The sequence below is a fragment of the Rhipicephalus sanguineus genome, chromosome 1, assembly GCF_013339695.2.
Source record: "Rhipicephalus sanguineus isolate Rsan-2018 chromosome 1, BIME_Rsan_1.4, whole genome shotgun sequence".
NCBI classification, from domain to species: Eukaryota; Metazoa; Arthropoda; class Arachnida; order Ixodida; family Ixodidae; genus Rhipicephalus; species Rhipicephalus sanguineus.
Genome location: NC_051176.1, coordinates 129,890,146 through 129,912,227, shown reverse-complemented (window position 1 = coordinate 129,912,227; position 22,082 = coordinate 129,890,146). Strand labels below are relative to the sequence as shown.

Here is a 22,082-nt window from a genome sequence, read left to right as displayed (position 1 = left end):
GTTTTTCCAATAGTTGCTGCATTTTTTTCTCCATGTGATTGCAATCACTGATTGCATTACAAAATTATTAGTACAATGTCACATTTCAAATAAAGTGCACTGACCTGCACTGGAGGTGGGAACGTGCGTAGTAGAAACTACAGCTTCACTCCCCTGTTCTGGTGCGGGAGACAATGGAGGTGTCACATCTTCATACAGTGGCTCTGCATTTCCTACAGAATAGGTAGAACAAAATGCCCAAGAATGTTGTGTAGTAAGAGATATACTTATGTTGACATACATATTAAACTTTACTTACCAGAGCAAAAAGGGATACTGTTGATCTTTATATATTTTCATATACGCCATGCTTTACAATTCTAGTGCCCAATTAGTAACATTTCCTTAGTAGAAAGCAGCAAATGACACACTTGCGCATAGGGCTTGCTGAACTCAGCTGCTGATAGTAACGATGGTTCTAGCCTTGGCAGATAATACGCCCACAGCAACGCTGAGGCTCAGAGACTGCTTAACTAAGACAGAGATGCAGTTTCCAAACCCTAACACAGTACATCCTGCATTTGAATTTCAAAGTACTACTGCCAAATTCACATGCAATACTTTGCCATTGCATGAAGAAATCAATACATTAATGTCAAGGTTTATTAAAATTGCAGCAGTAATTAACAATATAGCAGCTTATTTTCATAAAGCAAGCATGAAAATGGCCAGATGTATGCACTAATAAACACTTCACAACCAGAAGTCAGTGTTTACATAATTACCACTAAGTTCCTTTCGCTTTATTCAAGGTAACCAAAATTTTGCTCCTCTTAAAGCCTTGTAGTCTAATTTTCCCAACAAAGAGGCATTTTCAGTCCCTGCAGAATTTGTTTGCATCTCTTATGCACCCTCCTTAAAGGGGTCATGAACCACTTTTCCAAGTAATGATCTAATGACCTCGGTATCGGAGTTTACTGCCCCTCCCGAATCGATTGCCGCAAAAATTTCTCGAATCCGTCAAGAATAAGCGGAGTTACGGGGGTTTGGCGCACGCTCTCAGCGCTTTCTCTCTTTTCTCGTGCCGACGAGCGCACTGGAAGCTAGACAGGGAGGGATGGCACGGGGTTAAGAAGTTACATCAGCGCGCGTTATGAAACGCGATCGCTCTCCCGCTGTGATTCGCATGCGCGAGTGCGGCTACCGTGTAAAGTTAGCAGACTGAGGAGTGCGGCGCGGGCAAGTGGCGGCACCCCGTGGCAAGAAGCGCATTTCATCCGGCTACCGGCCATTAAGCATGCTATGTCTCTTGCGACGTAAACAGGCAGATCCGCGACATCAACGTGCAGACGCCCCGCCCACCGACGAGAGTGAGAACCGGCCTCCGTTTGAAAAGAGGGCGCCCGACGAAACGGCAACTTCGCGCTCCGCTTGTGGCCTTTACGCAGCGCGCACGACTGTAATATTTGGCAGAGCAGTTCATAGCCGTGTCAGCTTTCCGCAGGCTGTGTTTCTTCAACAAGCCCAAGGGGTGCTTCATGACCCCTTTAACATCAATGCATGCAGCAAGCCACAGCTCTTGCATCATTGGTAGTAGTGGTATTTTAACGCGATAGCGTTAGAGAGCTCGTGTCGCAGACATTCCGCCGTCTGTGTCGGCACCGTTGGTTGTGAGCGAAAAATCGACCGTAAGCGAAAAATCGAGAAAGAAGCAAATAAAATAAAGAATAAAAATTTCGGTCCCATTGAGGATCGAACCCGGGCCGTTCGCGTGGCAAGCAGGTGTCCTACCACAAAGCCACGATGTTACTTGCAGCTGCTTCGGAAAAAAACACTACATAAATGCCATGTAGTGGAAGGAGTCTCCTTAACGCATTTTGTTCGACAGGTGTCACGACGAAAACGAGCCCATTCGGCGATTTGTAGGCGCATTTGGGAGGCCATCAAACTATGTCGAAAAAGGCCGGGATATAGTGCAGCATCGCCGCTAAAAACACACACGAACTTTCAAACAGCTCTAAAAATGGACAACTATGTCCATCTAGCGGAAAACATATCAACAAGCAAACAGCAAACTCTAGATAATGTGCTGCCATCTGTGAGGCATTGTGAGACTCTTCATGGCCTCCGAGATGGCGAGCGCACGGCGTGTATCTTGGAGGCCATGCGACTCTTGCTTTACATCAAAAACCTGTACCATTCGCGTGCGCGCGCGCGCGTGTGTGTGTGTGTGTGTGTCTGTGTGTGTGTGTGTAACAATACACATTAATAAGTATGCACTTAGTGGTTGAAGTGCGCACTAGGGGCCGGATTTCGCTATTGCGTTCAACTCTTAAAGGCGTAGCGTAGCTTAAGGGTCCCCCAATTTTTAATGCTTTCTCCACCACAGAAAATGACAAAAAGTATACCAGATTTCTCAGATTTGCATGGTTTCAGCAAACCTGACCATGTGAATATTGGTGCAAAGTCTGGTTACAGCTATACTAGCCAGTAGTACAGAAAATAGTAAATCAATGACCTTTTACAATTACCAATCTTAAACTGACAGTCTTGCATTTAAAACATGCTCAATGACTGATTTAAAGTGCATAGGGACTTCCACCTGTCTATGCAAAATTCAAAGCAGAGCTTCTGAGTTGTTAGTGAATAGCAACAGCTCTCATACTTAACTGCTTGAAGGAGTGCTTTAAAGGCTCTGACAGCACTGTGGAGAAGCCACCTATGGCAGGGGCATAGCAGAATTTTTTTCGGAGTGGAGGGACAACCCTCTATGTATGTTTGTGCATGCATTTGTAAGTGTGCATGTTTAATACACATTCAAAACTAAAAAATTTAGGAGAGGGGACAGGGGAGAAGTTAAGTGCAAATAAATTTCCATTTTTTTGTGAACGTAAACTCCGCAGGCCTTTTTCTATTTGCCAGAGTCTGAAGAAAGTTTCCATTTTCTTGTCATCAAATGAGTTACAGTAGACTCGCCAGAATTCAACCTCAGATAATTCAAACTTTTGACTGATTAAAAAAAAAATTTTAATTTTGATTGGCTTGCTATGTTTTCAATGTATTTTGAGCTGCTTAATTCAAACTGCTCCATTGCATTAAGTCAATTCATCCATTTTGCTTGTCTGTGCTGAAAAATATCTGATGCCTTTGCCACTTCTAGTTGACACTTTCGTTCTTATATAGTTGCAAATAAAGCTGATTTCCTGCCTATATGTGCCAAAGGTACCAAAATAGTGAAACCTCATGCACCAACAATTTCGCGTTGATTGATGAAGAAAGAAAAAATGTTGTAGTTTCGCCACAAGTGCAAAGCAATGAATGCGATAGCAGCAAATTGGAATGCTCTACAACTTAAGGTTATCAGCTGACTCCTTTAGCATCCAATCTGGCATAACTCAACAAAACACTGGCGTAAGGGAACACAGCCACTGCAGCGGGCGAAGAGAACTTCGTGCTGCTTATTGCTTTAACCCCTTCAGGGTTTTCGCCGTACATGTACGGCAGAAGCTTCCTGGTACCAAAGGGTTTTCGTCGTACATGTACGGCATAGCCTTTATTTTTTAAACGCGCGCCTTTTTCGATCATTTCTCTTGTTTGGCCTGTGCTGCCACACTTTGGGAATACGTGGAATTTTTTTCATGCGCCGATGTCTCTCCGTTGTATTTTTTTTTTCGCTTCCCAAAACGGCGCGCCGCCTATCGCTTGCCCATCCGAGCACGTTCGCGGTGCAGCTGGTTTGAAGTGCGCGCCTTTTTCGATGATTTCTCTTGCTTGGCATGTGCTGCCACACTTCGGGAATACGTGGAATTTTTTTTCATGCGCCGATGTCTCTCCATTGTTGCTTTTTTTATGCTTCGCAAAATGGCGCGCCGCGCGCCGGCTATCGCTTGCGCAACCGAGAGCGCCCGCGGCGCGGTTTGGTTTCAAACGCGCGCCTTCTCCCATTTCTCTTGCTTGGAATGTGCTGCCACGCTTCGGGAATACGTGTAATTTTTTTAATGCGCCAATGTCTCTCCGTCTTTTTTTTTTTCTTTCCAAAGAGGCGCGACGGCTTGTAGACTCGCATCAGAACGCGCGCACGCGGTCCGGCTGGTTTCGGTTTCGTCCTTCGGATGGTTTTCGCTTCTTGCGCCCGCAAAGCTGATGGCTGTTTGGTTTCTAATCTCTCAAAGGGTGACCGCTTGTTACTCTCTCGTTTATTGCACCCCGGCGCCCGATTACATCTGTTTCCGTGCGGCGCTAAATGACACAAATGGCGCCGCCGTGATTGAGTTTCCTGTTTTGGGGTCTCGGAAAAACTAACTACGTCTTGTTGGCGATAAGACGAAGTATTACTGTAGCTTTTTCACTCGTTCTGCTTTCCGGACGGGCGCACAACCATAGTTTTCTTCCGTGCGCTCACTGATGCAGTTCGCTTACGCTATGGAAGCGCGCGCCGGTTGCGCTGCTGCCGGTGAGTCGAGCAGCGATTCTTCGATGCGGACTATTCAAAGTGCCGAATCAGAATCTGATTCATTGGATTTCAGTTCGCCAGGCGAGGATCTTTTGACGAGTTCCGACTCCGATGACGATCAAGGAGCGACATCTGAAACGCGTGCGCGGGGAGCCATGCTTCAAAGACTATCACACGCTGAAAAGTTTTTAGTGTTAGTGCACTAGCGTTTTTAACCGGAAACGTACTCTGGTGCGCTTATTTTTGTATGTTTGTGAGCTATGTTTTACACAATGCATAATTTTTATTCATAAAAAACTGTGAAGCTTCTTTTTTTAGGATTCTGCTTGATTTTACTACGAATAAACCATATGTATGTAACAACAAAACTGATTTTTCTGTCACTTTACGGCCACGAAAAAAAATTTTAGACAGTTTTTTTCTTAAATAGAATCGTCTGAAGAATTTATTTCAGCAATAAAAAAATTACACATTTTTGGACTGGATTTCGCGAAAAAATTCGACCCTCAAAGGGTTAATGCAAACCACAGAGCACACACAAAGATATGAGCCGTCTGCTGATCTGTCATGAACAGGTGTGCACGACCATGCCTGGCTGACCAAAGTTCCTGCCAGAGCGATCGACACACTGCCATCCTGGACCCCCCCCCCCCCCCCCCCCCCCCCTCCAACCACCACTTTCCAACCCGTTGGGCTTTTTGTGCAACGAAAGATGGCCGACGAGTTCTCTCTCTGCTTAAGCCTCGATCATCAGCTGACCCTTCGACACTTTCACACATACCTAGAACATGCAACACATGGGGATATGTCATCAATTTGGACTTTACACAGAACCTCACAGTGATGCCGACGGCAAAAATTTACCTGCAGAGACCATATAACTGCTATTGCAATAAAAAAACTGAGACAGCGTGACCTTAGTCTATTGCACGCGGAATGCTGCTTAACCCTTTCGCTGTCACTGACATGACAGTATGTTTTCGCGCTTCCCCCCGCAGTGTCACTGACATACCGGTACCTTCTCCATTGTGCGTTCAAAAATTCGTGTCGAAGCGCAAAGCTGGCATGTTTCTACTGGTTGTGCCATCTGTAAGCTTGTATTTTCGCCCAGTACGTATATAGAAGAGTGCAAAGCGATCGTGGCCACCCTTTTTTGCTGGGGGGAGGGGGGGTGGTGTATGGTCGCTCTATCCGCGCTACTCTCTCGGGCTGACCGACCATGCTGTGTGTGTGCGACAAGGGTGCGACTACAGGTACAAGGGTTGTTCTGCCATGTGCCGCAGGTTTCACCTGCACTGTGTCAGCATCATATACTCATGCTGACACGATGGGGCTGTTATCCCGGAAGAACGCACGGCAAACCGAAATTATGCAGAGGAATGGCGATTCCTGACCCATGCTGTTTTCTTCACGCGTGTCACGCTCCGGACCGTATGCAAGCGCAACTCTTCAACCGAATGCGCAAAAAGTTAATTATTTCAAGCTTCCCTGATATTCCCGAAACTAAGCTGACACTGAGGGTGTGCCACGGCCGGAAACACCCGACAGTGAAAGGGTTAGAGGGGTCATGAACCACTTTTCCAAGAAATCATTGAATGACCTCAGTATTGGAGTTAACCGCCTTACAAATCGATTGCCGCGAAAATTTCTTGACTCCGTCAAGAACGAGCGGAGTTACAGGGATTTGTCACTCGATTTAAGCACTTTCTCTCTTCTCTTGTACTGACAAGCACGCTGGAAGTTACACAGGGAGGGATGGCACAGGAGAAAGAAGTTATGTCAGTGCGCAACATGACATTGAGCGCACACGATGAAAAGCGATTGCTCTCTCCCGTTGCAATTACTGCGCGTAAGTGCGGGTATACTGTGTAATGTTAGCAGACCACGGAGCATGGTGCCGGCACCTGGTGGCACTCCTTGGCAAGAAACACATCCGATCCAAATGCTGCTTTTAGTTTATGTTGGCTATTGGCCAATACCATGCCATACCTGCCAAGTTTGGAGAAACGGAATCCGGGAGATCTACTCAACAGGGGTAGGGGGGTATGAAGTATGGCGACCGCGGGGGGGGGGGGGGGGTACTGCAATAGCAATTATATGGACACTGTCAGCGGGATTTTGTGGTCGCCGCTGATCTGTACAGAGTCCAAACCAATAACATCGCTTACGCATCGTCTGTTTCACGTGCGAGTAAATGCGCGCTAGCGCTAGGGACGAACGCGGTTGAAGCAGAGATGAAACAACCTGGCCGTCACCGTCGCGCGAAGGGCACATGCGATAACATCGCTCTGCGTGCGAGGCCTGTCGTCGCTTGCTTACCAGTTATTTCGTCGGGCAAGGGACCATAAGGGGCGCCGTTGAGACGGGGACGGTCGCAAGCGCTGGCGAACACGCTATCTCGTCAGATATCTGTAACGGCTACCCTTTTAAGTGCTGGGCTCTCCACTTAAAGCAGTAGTGACACAAAATTTTGAAGGCGAGATAACTTGTGGGATAGATTACTGCATCAACAAACACATCATCTACGAAATATTAACGGCTGATATAACCTATAACACATTTAGGATTATTTTTTAAATTGCGTGTAGCGCATCTGAACGCGAAGCGTCCCACCTCGCGTCACCGTGACGCACGGGGCGCGCAATGCACTGGACGCGTGGGGCAAAACTGGATTTCCGGGAGATTTTCCTATGACCCGTACAACCGGGAGAAACGTTCAAAATCTGGGAGTCTCCCGAGTAATCCGGGAGACTTGGCAGGTATGCCATGCTATCTGCTCCTCAATGTGAAACAGCAGGTCAAACAGCGCCAAAGACAATGAGCAAAGGCCACTGTATGAAGAGAGGGCACCTGATAAAATGGCAACTTCACGCTCTGCTTCTAAATGCTCCTTGCCACGTACAACTGCAAGGCCGAGGAATAGTTCATGACCCCCTTAAGTAACTTTCGCTGCAGTACACTGGTGTCATGTCATGCAGACCCCCTCATAATCTCTGGAATTTAGAGGTCCCCAGGTTGGCAGGTATGTACTATACAGGGTGTTTCAAGAAATGTGTCCAACGTTCTCAAAAAATCAGGAAAATGCGATATTTGATTGCTGCCTTCAGAATCGGTTTTTCTGTAGTGGCAGGGATTTTAAGATGGTTAAAGAAATTATTTGAGGCTGTAATTAAAAAAGTTAAATTAATTAACTTTTTAATTAGTGGAGTTAGGTGGTTGTGTCAAATGGGAGAATTGAAGTACTTCATGCCACAAACCCAACCCTACTTTGAGATTTCGAAAAAGTGGCAACTAGTAATAATTACGAAGTAATGAAGTTCAACCAAATTCAATGGCGAAACCTAAACAGAAACATGGAAGAACGCAACTGCCATATTCTTCCGAGACGTCCAAAATGAGTGAATTACTTTTTCTGTAGCGCTAGGCATCTGAAGATGGTTAGAGACATGACTTGAGACAGCAATTAAGAAAATTAAATTAATTAACTTTTTAATTAGTGGAGTTAGGTGATTGTGTCAACTTGGGGAATTGAAGTTCTTCGTGCTAGAAACCCATCCCAACATTGAGATTTCGAAAAAGCAGCCTCTAGTAATAATTACAAAGTAATGAAATTCAACCGAATTCGATGGCTTTCACTGTTGAAAGCGTTGCATTTCGTTGAATTTCATTACGCCACAACAATTACTAGAGGACGCTTTTTCGAAATCTCAAAGCTCGGATGGGCTCCCCGCATGAAGAACTTCAATTCTTCCATTTGGCACAATCACCTAACTCCTCTAATTAAAAAGTTAATTAATGTAACTTTCTTAATTACTGTCCTAAATGATGTCCTTAACTACCTTAAGATTCCTGCCGCTACAGAAAAAGCAATTGTGAAAGCCCCGAGCAAATATCACATTTTCCTGATTTTTTGCGAAGGTTGGACACATTTCTTGAAACACCCTGTATATGCATGTTCCATTACAACACAAGTTGGTATGTTGCCATATTTATGAGAACTTTTGATAATTAAAAAAGTCACAGTTTCGCCGCAACGGCGAAGGAATGAATGCGATAGCAATAAACTGGAATGTAACGCAAGGAACAGAAAGCAGCTCAAAATTGCCAGCGCGTCGCTCGAACCCAAAGGACGCACAAAAAGAACACGCACAGGACAAGCGCGAACGATCATGCATCACAGCTCGACACTTGAAGCGTACTGCTCAAACATAAAGCAGGACGCACGAAACGAACGAACAGGTACACACAGGACGAGCACGAACTATCTGTCCCAGTTGTTACTTATTTCTGTTTGAACAGCGCGCTCCTTTCGCAAACGCGGCCGCTGCAGCGAGCGAAGCGAACTTCGTACGCTCTGTGACTTCAGCGCGGACATCGCGGGGAAAGCACAAGACATACAACCCCCCGCTCCCCCCGCTCCCCTTCCCCTGCCAGCCGCCCCTTTCTTTCCTCGAGATAAGCGCACGAAGGTGACCACGCCCTGTATGGCGAAGAGCAACGGCGTTAGCAGGAATGGGGAGACGATCTTTAAAGCGCGCCACGCGTGCACATCGCGCCATCTATGTGGTAACTAAGAAAGCATGCTGATGTAAGTGGTGTAAATATAGCTCGCTGTTAGAAAGCTGAAAGACGGTGCTGTTGGTGGCCTAACGGTTAACACTGCGCGCTAAAGCGGGAGGTCGCTCGTTCGATTTCGCGCGGCGGAAAGCTTTTCTGAATTATTTTTCTTTGTGGCTTTCGTGTGTGTGTGTGTATATATATATATATATATATATATATATATATATATATATATATATATATATATATATATATATATATATATATGCATATGCGGTGCATGACGGCGGCGGCGACGGCAAAAATCAGCCGAGACTGTCCATATAATTGCTATCGCAATAAAAAAAAAATCTGAGGTCCCCTAAATTTCGAATTATATCAAGAGCCTACTGTATGTGCCAGCTTTGAGTGCATACCACTTCCTACTTGCAAGTAAGAAAAAAAAACTTGGACTTCTCCTTAGTTTTTATGTTTGGATATCTCTTCATCTTTTAGTTTCAGCTGTTGGGTAATTGGATCGATGTTGCTGGCCCTTTCGAGGTCAAATTAACAGACGCTTACTCTATCTACACAAGGTGAGCCCTGTACAAGTGGTTCAGAGCATGTGGTTAACCACTTTTCAATGAGAACTTCGAAACTGTGCCTACTCTTAGAAATCGAATGAGCTATGCTGCACAATACAGCACAGCAATGGCGCTAAAATTTTCTAAGGTGAATCTGGGCCATCAAGGTATCACGTTTGCTAAAGTGCACAAGACCCCTATGTTTTCATTACTACATGCTCCGCATACAAATTTTTTTTAACTAAGTGCGGCTGCTGTGGTTAATGAACATTGGACTTTGCCAAGCAGCTCAATAGATTACACATTGGTTTGCAACACGAGGAAATTATACTAGAGCACTAACCTTTTGGCCCCCCATCATTTGAAGCCCTCTCTTCACTGACAGCTACAGATGGGAGGGCGGATGCCTGTGAAACAGGCATGAAAGTTGGGCCTGAAGATGGCTTGACCGCCACGAAACCAGGCTTGGACGTGTGTGTGTCACCAAACTTGAAGCCAGTTGATGCTGCTGTCGCTGACGGTACCACAGTGGGCTTGGCAGAGCTGAAGATGGGAGCCTGGGCTGAAGCACCAGAGACACCAGGTGCGCTACTTGCAAACCCAAAAGAGAAAGCTGAAGGAAGTGTGGTTGCACCTGATGAACCTTGCCCGACAAACTTGAACTTGAATTCAGGCTGCGTCACTGTAAAACAAACATTTACAAAACTAAAGGTTTAGAAACGAATGGCTGGACAAAAAGTAAAAAAAAAGTTGTACACATAAATGAAAATTCACTTTCACACCCAAGCTTCAAGAAATTATGTAGGATGGCGTGGCCTTGGCATTATTTTGGCCACATGCCATCATCGTGTGTTCAAGGGACTCAAAACTGTTTTGACTATTTGTAAAAATTAGGGATCGGTGAATATGCGGACGTTTCGAATATTCGAACGAATATTGAAGTATTCGAATTCACTTCAATGCGAATTTATATTATTCGAAATTTCGAAGTATTCGAAATGAACGAATATATGTATATATTTGACTGCACATAACCCCCTGTAAAGGTGGTTTCACTGCAGCGTCTGGTTGCTGCGCCGTGAAACAACCCATCCAGGGAAAATCTGCACTGCCGCGAAGCCACACTTGAAGGTTAAGTGTACATATTTTTTTAAATTTAACAGCGTGTTATATGGGCTTATATGCGCTAAGTATAGTAATTTTTAACTTGTGACATATTGTACCACTTATAACTCGCACCCTAGTTCCAATTCTTAAAAATATTGTGCGAGGGTCATGAAGAAAACGCTCAATTTTTCTTAATAATATGTGGTGAGTACTATTCAAACTATTTGATTCGAAATTATTCGACCAAATCACTATTCGCTTCAGATTCGCTTCAAACCTATAATTTACTATTAGCCCATCCCTAGTAAAAATGCATTGAGCTGGTAGAGCAAGTCCTAAGGGATCATTTGCAGACCGATTTAAGCTCTCTGCGTGATGTGTAATTTATTACAAGTAGAGCTGTGCGAATAGCAAGATTTTGGGTTCAAAGCGAATTCGAATATTAAAGTTTGAGTGTGAATCGAATAGAATATTTTTAGAATATTTTTCTAATAATTCCAAACGAAATTGCAGAAAAAAAGCTGCAGAGGATCACTATGCATATTCTTATGAGATAGGAACATAATAGGAGGAAATAGGAGGATAGGAGATAGGAGGAAAAAATGCTACTTCCTCAATCTCTCCTCCTCCTCCAACTTCTGTGGCAGCCCAAATAAGATGGCTGACAAGGGCGCGCTCCCTCTGAGTCAGGAGTTCCTCATCTGCTGCGCGGTTTTCCCTCTCCTACTTTGCGGCTCTGAGTGGCTTTTGCGGCAGTTGGCGCCAGCGTCAGTTCCGGTGGGAGAGGTCACGTGTTTTCCACACACGGCTTTTGCCGATGCCGAACGAGAGCGCGCTTTCGCAAACCTCACAAAGTAATGTTTTCACATAAAAATGTAGCGCAAGACATGGCCAAAAGCAAGACTATTCCTTTAGCACGGTAACCCCTGGACCTGGCGGCAGTGCGCTGTCCGCTGCGTAAAAATGAAACTGTGCTACTAGCTGTTGCGTAGTGACGTGGGTGTAGTAACGCGCAGTATTGCTACGGGCCTCGATAACTTGATATTTCACCAATTTTTAGGGTGATACCAATGAATTTTACATCACATGCTGATTTCGCTCCACCAAGATGTTATTCGAAAAGCATGATTCGCAAAACAAGTCAATAGAGCACGAAACCGAAACCATGCTTGCAGCACCAGAAGCAGCCGACCGCCAGTGGAAGATGTAGTGATATCGCACCACAAAATGGCGACAGAGCGCATTTTTAAGCTAGTCCACACAGGCTCATTTCGTGCTCGACTATGGTCTGTCTGCATCAAATTTTTTTCCAGCAAAGTGGAAATGGTAACGCGCCCCTTTCATTACGAAAGCTCATGTCAAAGGAAAGTTATCTCGCATGCAGAGGACAGCTACGTTGCATCTACGATGCCCAAAACTCGTGTTCGTGAGTGATGTAAACAAAAGTTTTTACGGACCAAATATGAAAAAATATCCGGATCTCGATGACAAGCTTGTAGGCGTTCTCAAGCAGCTCCGTGTAGACCGCACTTGTCAAGGTAACGGCCCTTAAATTGGCACGCTATTGAGGCGTATTCAGAAGTGACCTTAAAGCCAGCAAAACTGTATCACTGGAATAAAGTAACTGCTAGCAGAATAAATTTGTTTTGCTATGAGGGTGCACTGGGCTTGCCTTTTTTTTCTGATCGATAACATAGGGGCATGCCATTGGTTTAAACCATCTTGTAACGCTACGCTTAGATGCATTTTTATTTAGAACTCTTAAAAATTGGGCGAGCGTTACATTCAATTAAGTATGGCATAAGCAGATGCTGCGCTTTGCACTGTTAGGCTGCACTCGTTCTAGTCTGTGCGCACTGATCATGCTACCTTGTCAAAAATAGTGTCAGGGTGCAGTAACGGCCATTAACCTTTCTGATAGGTCGAAGTTCGCGAGAAGAATTGGATTTATGCGCATCATTCAGAAGTGCTGTGATTTGATTTTTAGTGAATGAAACCGTTATATTTATTTTCCAGAGGTTCGAATACTTCGAATAGTAAAATTCCAGTGCGAATCCAGTCGAACAGTAAACACTATTTGAAAAACATTCAAAAGTTTGAACATTTGCACATCCCTCATTATAAGGCTTTAAAACTGCGAATTGCTACAGATCGAAGTGGCTCAGCAAAGAGGGTTTTCAGCCGCTCTCTTCCATTATACATAGCGTTATTCCAATATATGTCGCCGACCTCTTTTCTGAACTAGAAGTGAACAAACACTGTTGGAAATTAATTGAAACACCTTATAACCTTTTTGTTTAAAAAAAGCAGTAGCACAAACAGACTACACAATCACATTAACCACCTGACTTGGGGATCTGTGCTGGGCAGCGAGAGTCAGCTGCCTGTGTTACAATGTTCTCCATGTTGACGTGAGCTGTGCAATAGTGTTTATCTCAAGGTTTCTTTTCTTGGACACCATGAATTGCCCTAGCAGCGCTGTGGGCTGCAAATATAGTGACTGGGGACTTGTAAAGCGTGTGACATCGTCTAAGGCACCTGGTGAGTGGAGTCACTTCAGCTAGAACATTCTCGTACACACTACTTCAGCTTATCGGTACAGTGAGCATCAGGCTCTCGTTATCTGATCAATGACAGGATCCATGTATCTGCGGCTGTAACTTCAGCCCAAAACCACCACCACATTGCCCATGTTTACACTTATCCGTGATATTCTCAGATACCTTTTGTTTGTCCCCATACTTTTTGGTGGTTGCAGGTCATTGTCGTACAGGAGAATAAAATGTGAACGAGTCGTATCGTTGCAGCACCTAGTGGATAAGACCTCAACCATGCTCAACGAGTGCACTGCTGTCGCCAGTGACAGCTGCGCTACAGCTGCACATTCGGTGAGTTAAGGAGGAAAGGCAGTGCTGAGAAGGAGGGTAACATGTGACTGCCCATAGATGCCTTGATACAAGCTGCGTCACTTAATTTATGGTGTGAATGATTTGCTGACGCTGTAGCCTAAACACTAACAAATTTTCAAAAAACCGTTTCAGGGCCCCTTCAAGATGAAGCTTTATCCCAGGAATAACTGCAATTTTTCCTAGGCTTGTGTGAATAGTACATTTTAGGTTCGAAGCGAATTTGAAGCAAATAATGATTTGGTCGAATAATTTCGAATCGAATTCAAATAGTATATATATCACATATTATAAAGAAAAATGAGCATATTTGTCATGACCCAACTAACCTGCACAATATTTTTTTTTAATTGAAACAAGGCATGTGCAAACTTCATTCTTTTTGGTTCAAAGGAAGTGGAAGCAACTTTGAATAGTAGCAGGATTTGGCTTTGGGTAGAATGCTAGTGATAACCTGTAAAATATGTTATGTTTTAAAATTTACTATACTTAGAGCCTATAAGCCGGTATAACAAGCTTTTGAACTTTAAAATGATGAATCGATGTGAGGGTAATATGTTCATTTAACCTTGAAGTGGGGTTCGCGGCAGTGCAGATTTTCCCTGGAAAAGTGTATTCACGGCACCCCTACACTGCAGTGAAACCACCCTTACAGGGGGTTACACGTGGACTAATATACGCCTATTCGTTCATTTTGAATACTTCGAAATTTCCAATAATTTAAATTCGAATTGAAGCGAATTCGAATACTGTAATATTTGTTCAATTATTTGAAGTGCTCAAATATTCACACAAGCCTAATTTTTCCTTCTAAAATACACATTAAAAAGCATAAGTGCCTGTAAGACAACTGCTGGTCTTATTTGAATGACTGTTGCATTTGAGAAAATGTTTTAGTGACTGAGAGAAGCTATTTTATTATGGCCTGGAATTTTTCTGCAAGGTCTCTTGAAAATCAGCAAGTTAAAAAGAAAAAAAAAAAGCGCAAAGTTTACAAATGTGCAGCTCTGCACTTAAGCAACATCTGTTGTTAGTATCTAAGCAAACAAGCTTAGTCATGTGTGAATAAACCTTTACAGCTTACATGAAATTTTTCAGTATGTTTACAAGGGTTCTGCAAAAGTATGTTTCAGAGCAGTGTATAATAAATCCATTTTTTACACTTTTTTTTTGGGGGGGGGGGGATATACTGCAGGCCCTTTGTGACTCGTGCAGGAGTGGGTACAGAAGTAGATTAGTAGATGAGAGTACATAGAGTACATAGTACATAGATGGCAAAAAAAATAAAAAATCGTGGTGAAAATTCAACACACTGGATGAGGTTCATAAAAGAATCCATGTTTATTGCAACACACAATATCATTAGATAACTTGTTCCAGTGGAAGATAGCCAAGGGTAAAAGGGAGTGCCGTGTGAATGTAAACATGACTACATGGTTGGCGAATTGCTTCGGAATGGTTAGTCGCGATGACTGCTTAGGAGGATCATGCAGGTAATGAGAACGTGTTGTGTGGAAATGACGATAGTATGATTCCTAAATAAATTTCAGTCATGAAATTATTCTTCGCTGCAAGAGGGGTTTTAGGTTTGCCCTTGTGAGCAAACCTGAAGTACTACACTGCCTTCTGTAATCCAAGTATACAAACCTGACTGCCTGCTTTTGTATCCGTTCTATTTTACTGATGAGGTGTTTGTGATGGGGATTCCAGATTAAATCAACATACTCTAAGCATAGCCTTCTTAGTGTTTCGCAAGCATTCAGATGAGGTGGTGCAGTGCGCAATTTCCTTCTCAAGAATGATAGCTTCCCTTCAGTTTTCCGACACATGGCTGAAATATCTGGCTCCCACTTAAGGTTAGGCGCGAGTTTAATGTCTAGGTATTTTACCTGCTCGCTTTGCATGTACAGTGGGACCTCAATAATTTTAATTCCTATTAGTTACAGGGGTACGAAAATTTGTTTGAATAAAACAGAGTTTAAACAAAAAAAAAGACCCCTTGAATATAGCACTCGGTGCACCGGCAGAGAGGAAGGAAAGTCACAACCATTTTCATTTCCTGGGGGAGGGGGTTGATGATTACAGGCAAGTCCACCGTATGAAGGAATAGGGTGCAGGAGAGTGTGCATCTTTTACTCTCAGCCAACCAAATGGGAAATGTTTATTGTTGAAAAAAGAAGAGGTGCCACTAAGTTCTGCACCCGTGAGGAAACAGCTCACAGAGAAGGAAGTAGGGGAATAAAAGACTAGTACGAAGAAGATATTTGCCCAAACATGCAGAGGAAAAGTCCGCTTGTCTGCGACCACTGACCTCTGTTGACCAATAACGCAGAGTAGAAGTGTTAGAGAGTCTGCCTCTAATGCGGGAAGTAGTGGGTTTGATTCCCAGTGCTCCCATGCATACACTATTTTCCTAAACGTGAAAGAAACACCCCAACCTAGCGCTCAGTTGCGTAAGTACAGTCGAACCTCGTTACTACGTACCCGCTTTAAACGTACTAACGGTTAAAACGTAGTTGCGACGAATCCCCGACCGAGTCCCATAGAGCCCAATGCATTCGCTGACCGCTTAAGCCGTAGTGGTTCGCCTTATGCCTACCGGTTAGTGCGTACCCTGCATACCGCGATAACTTTTTGTGCCATAAAATTTTACTGCGCCGCTCAACTTCCCGACGCCAGAATGTGCCGCCAAAGATCTTCCGCCTTTTTGAGAAGTGCGCAGATCAGTCAATCCCCGATTCCGACTTCCGCGCGATTGCGGCGACGCCTTTGCGGGTAAGCATCGGGAAAGAACGAAGGCGAGGTGGCGGCCACCGACGAACGCGCCGACATGACTTATCGCCGACAGCCTTATCACAATAAGTATCTTCAGCTATCTGCTCGGGCACACGTGCGGCGCAGCGCTACTTTTTAAGCCTACTGCACGCTTTTATTAGGCGACAACCTGAACGCGCTGGGCCGCCGATCGTTGCCGCTTCGTTGTGCGCGGCCGTCTTCAAGGCTGAAGTTGAATTAATGGCACAAATGCTCGAGCAGGGACGAAGAACTTCAGCCATGTACCAACTAGCCCGACAGCAAACGCTACTAAGCCGTCATCAGGCGCGCACCGCTTTGTAGAAGCGAAAGCAGATCGCTGTTGCGTAGTTAGCGTTGCGGGTCGCGGGAGCCGAGAAACCTCGCTGCATTGACGCTATCACACTAAACGCACGTGTACGATACAGCAAGCGTAGCGCGGGTGTAACCATACTGCACGCTTTTATTAGGCGACCACCCAACACGCCTCCGTCCGCTGCCAGGACCGCTAGAGCATCGCGGAGTGCGCATCGCTTGCATGAACCTCGTCATCGCTGCGTTAACCGAACAAGCTACTCGCCGCATCTGTGCACGATCTGGAGCGAAGTGGGTACGAACAACATTTCCCGCGATAAATGCGCGCGTGTGGCACAGCAAGCGGCCCGGTAGTGACGGCGTGAGCAGAGTAGGCGACGCGCTGCACGCAACTAGCCGGGAGACGATCGGCTCCACGCGGCCGTACCGCGTTTCACTGGAACTGTGTCAGTTTTCGTTTAGTAGCAGATCGCGGTTAGACGCACGCACATATACCGCGGAAAGCAGACACTGTCCGTTCTGTCGCTGTCGGTCACTGCGTTGACCGCGTATCCCGGACCCTGCAATAGTTTCGAAATGCTCTTCGGCGTCGCCACTACGCGCTATCGGGCGGTCGTGCGAGTGTGCCAGGATCTTTTCTCCACTTTGGCGAAAAGAAAGAAAAGGCTTTGCGGTGGGTACTTTCGGCAATATTTGCTGTGGCACTCTTATTTATTTGCTGGAGGCGATGGCGTCCGCTAGGAGATGCAAATTTGTACTTGGTGTTTAATGCGTACTACCGTTTAGTGCGTAGTTATGCCGCGTTCCCGGCAGGTACGTATTAACGAGGTTTCACTGTACTCATCTTGAGAAGGTGGTCTTCCCATTTGGCCCTCTTCTACCTTTCACTCACAATTTCTCCATTCACGCGTATTAAGATAGGAGCTTGTGACCTATTATAATAGTAACAATAATTGCTGGGGTTTTACGTTCCAAAGCCATGACATGATTATGAGGGATGCCGTAGTGGAGGGCTCCGGAAATTTCGACCATCTGGTGTTCTTTAACATGCACCTAAATCTAAGTACACGGGCCTCAAGCATTTTCGCGTCCATGAAAAATGCGGCCGCCGCAGCCAGAATTCGATCCCACGATTTTCGGGTCAGCAGTCGAGCACCATAACCACTAGACCACCGTGGCGGGTGAAGCTTGTGAGCTAATGCCTCCTCTCGAACAAACTGAACATTTCATATTGTGTACACTACTTCATGGGTATTCACAAGAGACTAAGGTGAAAACAGATAACAATTCACATTTGTGGAAACAAGCGGGATTTGAGCTGTTGCTCACAATATTGCCTAGAGGCATTCAGTACTTGATAGGCACGGCTGTCACACATATATTTAAAACCTGATATGCAGGTGTGACTGGTTTACATGCGGAATGCAACATTTTAGACAGAATATATGGGCACTCCCACATCAAAAGTAAGAGAAGTAAGCCACACTTACTAGGTGCTGTGAAAGGAGAAGGTGAACCAGCCTCCTTGGAGGTGACTATGGCCTCTGAGCGAGTTGGAAGTGGCTTTGTCACTACAGTCGTAACAGCTGCTGACGAGATCTCTGGTGGTGCCATGGTCAGTGGCGTAATGGTTAGGTCACTGTGGTCACGAAGACGCATTGCAGTAAGTGCTGCTGAGCCCTTGTGGTCTGAATCACTGCTGCTGGGTTGCACTGATACCTCAATCACCTTCGTCAGTGGCTGAAAAAAAAATTTGAAAAAATTAAGGCGTGTCTGTCCACTCATTATGGCAGCAGTTTATTCAACTCAGCTGAGAACCAGGGGAGGGGGCTGCTGCAAATACAACATACACACATACAACAAACAAACAAAAGTATTACAGCAGAAATTGACTGGTGTCAATTATGACATTAAATCCATACAGTAGCATAATGGCAACTCAACAACACTCAGTCAGCCAGTGTTGTGAAAACATGCCAAGCCTCTCAACGTGCTGGCTTGCACAGAGGAAGTTTTTTGTGGAAAGTGTGACGAGTGTCTGAACCTGTGTGCTTGCATGCAGGTCGTTTTTAAAGGCGTTCTGTTTTACATGATGAGGCATGCACCTGCAGCGTAGTGGTTAGAGCATCAGGTATCGGTACAGAGGCCTTGAGTTCAAATCCCATTGTTGGAACATTTTTATTGTTTATCTGATAAACAATGGTGAGCAATATAAGCTGGGACACCGAATTCAAGTTTATTCCATGATTACTTGTAATGTACTGGTATGAATGTGAAGGGAACACAGAGCCTGTGCCCTGTGTTCCTTCTGTCCGTCCTTGTCAAGTGTGCACTGTTTTCGCCTCGTTATGAATGTGATGTATTGAATTGCCTGAGATACCTTTCCACTTGAGCATTTATTGTCCTGAACACTTGCACTTGCCAACTGCATTTAGCCGCTACGACCTTTATAAGGTGATTTCGGTCTGCCATCTCATATTGCTCATGACTATAGTACATGTGCTGAGCTGACATGCCTTGCACATGAGCATACATAAGAGCATGGGTGGGTGGGAGATGTCACTGGCTGCAGTAATGATGAAAACATGCTCACTGACAGCGAAAGGGAAAGGCTCTAGCCTGGGACTCCTATCATGACTACAGCGATTGCCCGTGACCATCTAATGAGTGCCTTGCGGACCTTAAATACAGCCGCAGAACCACAATAAAAATGTGAAAAATGAACACCAGATTGACAGCAGCAGATATAGAAAATAACAGGCAGAGCAATCAAGTAAAGTTCATGCTATCATCGGGGCAAACTATTCCGAGAAAAACAAGCAGGAATTCGGTCGGGACATACAAAATCCTTTGTTATGCATGTAATTTTGAAGTAGTGGTTTTTGTTGCAGAGATGTTCATTAGTATTTCATTAAACGGAGGTTCAACTGCAATTCTGGAGTTTCTGACTGCACCTTAGCAAGATTTCGTATCGCTGCACAAGCCAATACTACTTGCCTTGCCATCAGCATTTTTAAAAAAACTTTCGCAGGAAGACTACGGTACTATTGGTACAGCAATCGAGTTTTCTTTTTCTTTCAAATAAAAGATACTCTCCAATGTAGGTTAAAGGGCCCCTCACCAGGCCACACAGCAAATTTTAGTTAGCCGCTGGAAGTTGTTATGTGCCAAATGAAGAGCACTATGCCGCAAGAATTTTTCAAATCGGTTTATTAGGAGCTGAGAAAAACAATAATTTATAGCGGCACGAACCCATGATGCGAGGAGGCGAGTTTCAAACCCTCGCCACTCGCCCCGTGTAGCCTTCGCAAGCCAAATCCCTTCCCTGCCCTCTTCACTTGACACATACGCATGAACGCGTCATGCGCGTGCATGGTCAGGTGCGCATGACGTGCCCGATCCAGCCCGAGCACGCGAGCGGCGTTGCACGGCCGCTACCTTTTTTTTTTATGTAGCGGCCGTGGGCGTTTTGTCGGCGTTTTCTGTGGTGTACTGCCTGTTTCTGCGGGACGGGCATGAAAGTTAAACATTTGTACGGGCACGAGAGTGGCGGTATCATGAGCCAGTGCCGCATTAACATTACTTGGACGCGGCAGAACAAATGAGCATAATGAGTGCTCGAACGCGCCAGAACATTACTTTCGTTTCCAGGGCTGGCGTCTGCTCGATGCGCTAACCGCGGGGACACGAAAGCATGGGAAAGGGAGGCACATTAGCCCCGCATCTCGCTGCAATTCACGAAAAAAAAATGAGAAAGACGCACACATTCTCTTTGTGTGCCTCATTATTTCTCTCAAGTTTTATTAATCTTTTCAAGCACCAAATTACACAAACTACACATGTAATGTCAAATAATTATCGCAGTGTCACGTGCTACTGTTGGCGACGTCAGAGCAGAGTCGTCTACGTAGAGGAGCGACGCCACAGCACTACCATCTACGTAGGGCCATTTTCTCATGTACGTCATCCCCTCATTCTCTAAAGCGCACGCCCGCGAGAGGAAGGGCAAGCAGCGTTCACCTTGAAATTTGACCCATTTCCACGGCGCGTAGCGTTACATATTTTGGCAGACGTGATCGTGAACGCCCAGTGTATGCATTGCGCTCGTTAGCTCAAAATTGTCAAACCTGGTGAGGGGCCCTTTAAGTACTCACCAATCGAGGTGCCTCTGGGGGTATGGTTCGTGCTAATGTAGTGCCAGACGGAACACCACTTGATGCTGCTGCTTCAGTACGTACAAGAGGTGATGTACGGAATGACTGCGTGGCCCCTTCTGTGAGCCCGAACGGTTTTGGTGTCATTATGACATCCTTAGTCTCTGATGATGTGGTTGACTTTGCAGGAGTTGAAAGTGTCAGGAATGACCCGTGCTGCTGACCATCTGATGTTGTGACAGAAGGCTGGGTTGCCTGCTGTAAAGCATTCAAAAGCACTGTTAAGATTACAAATGCAATCCACTAAGATCAGTAGGAATTCATGCAAATAAGCCACATTTATACACATGCAGCAGTGGTAGCCAACAATATTACAGCACCTGTGCACAAAACAGGCACACCACCTGTCCTGCCTAGCCTGAACAAACAGTTAATAATCAGAGAGTGTAACTTGTACATTAGTGCTGTTTGCTGGAAGAAAAATAATTTAACATGGTGAGTTTGCCAGACATCTGTTAAACAGCCATTGTAGCGGTTAAGAGGCAGATATTTGGTATAGAAGGTGCAGTTGCAGCCTTGAAGACGACAAGACCGCTTGTCGAAACGCTGGCTCGACACACCCTGTGTTCAAGATTTGTTATCAAATATTTAGTATACCGATATTAAGAACAGACATTGTGATACTGCCATCTCCTACAAGTATGTACACAAGTACACATAGCTGTGATCTGCTATAGCATATATAATGCTAGCTTTCATACCTTTTTACTGCGATAGCACTTCTGTGGACACTCTCGGCTGGTTTTTGCCGTCACCGTCATGTCCCGTATATGTATATGCATATATATATATATATATATATATACAGTAGAACCCCGCTGATACGTTTTTGAAGGGACCGTAGGAAATAAACGTAAGAGACGGGAAACGTAAGAGCCGAAAAACAGGAAAAACGGCAAAATATTTAGTGGTACAAAATTTTATTTCAATTCTTACGAGCAGCACGAAAATTGGCGCGCTCAGCCGCGATCTAGTCGATGGATAGAAACGCGGAGCTTAGGACGGCCTTATCCACAGAAATGTAATCAACGTATGTGATTTTTTTAACACCAACAGCTGTAGGCATGAAAGAACTAAGCACACGCAATCACGACTGGCGCCGCGAGTCCGACCGCGAACCGCACGCATGGAGGCATACCGCACGCACGACCATGCGAGCTCCAACCAGCGCGAACTCCTCCCGTTCTCCGAC

At 45.1% G+C, this 22,082-nt stretch overlaps 1 protein-coding gene across 3 annotated transcripts in view; it reads right to left on the bottom strand.

Annotated features, from left to right (window-relative positions):
- The window catches only part of LOC119397885 (nuclear pore complex protein Nup214), a 188,166-nt gene that overhangs the window by 68,385 nt on the left and 97,699 nt on the right, over positions 1–22,082 (bottom strand). For 2 of the 3 annotated variants that reach the window (XM_037665206.2, XM_037665210.2), the window contains exons 20-23: positions 20,831–21,088; positions 18,167–18,416; positions 9,899–10,237; positions 105–212 (exon numbers count right to left, since the gene is read on the bottom strand). In XM_037665206.2, the coding sequence (XP_037521134.1) occupies positions 105–212; positions 9,899–10,237; positions 18,167–18,416; positions 20,831–21,088 (955 nt within the window). The remainder of the gene's footprint in view (positions 1–104; positions 213–9,898; positions 10,238–18,166; positions 18,417–20,830; positions 21,089–22,082) is intronic. The other variant, XM_049416428.1, reaches the window with a different exon arrangement.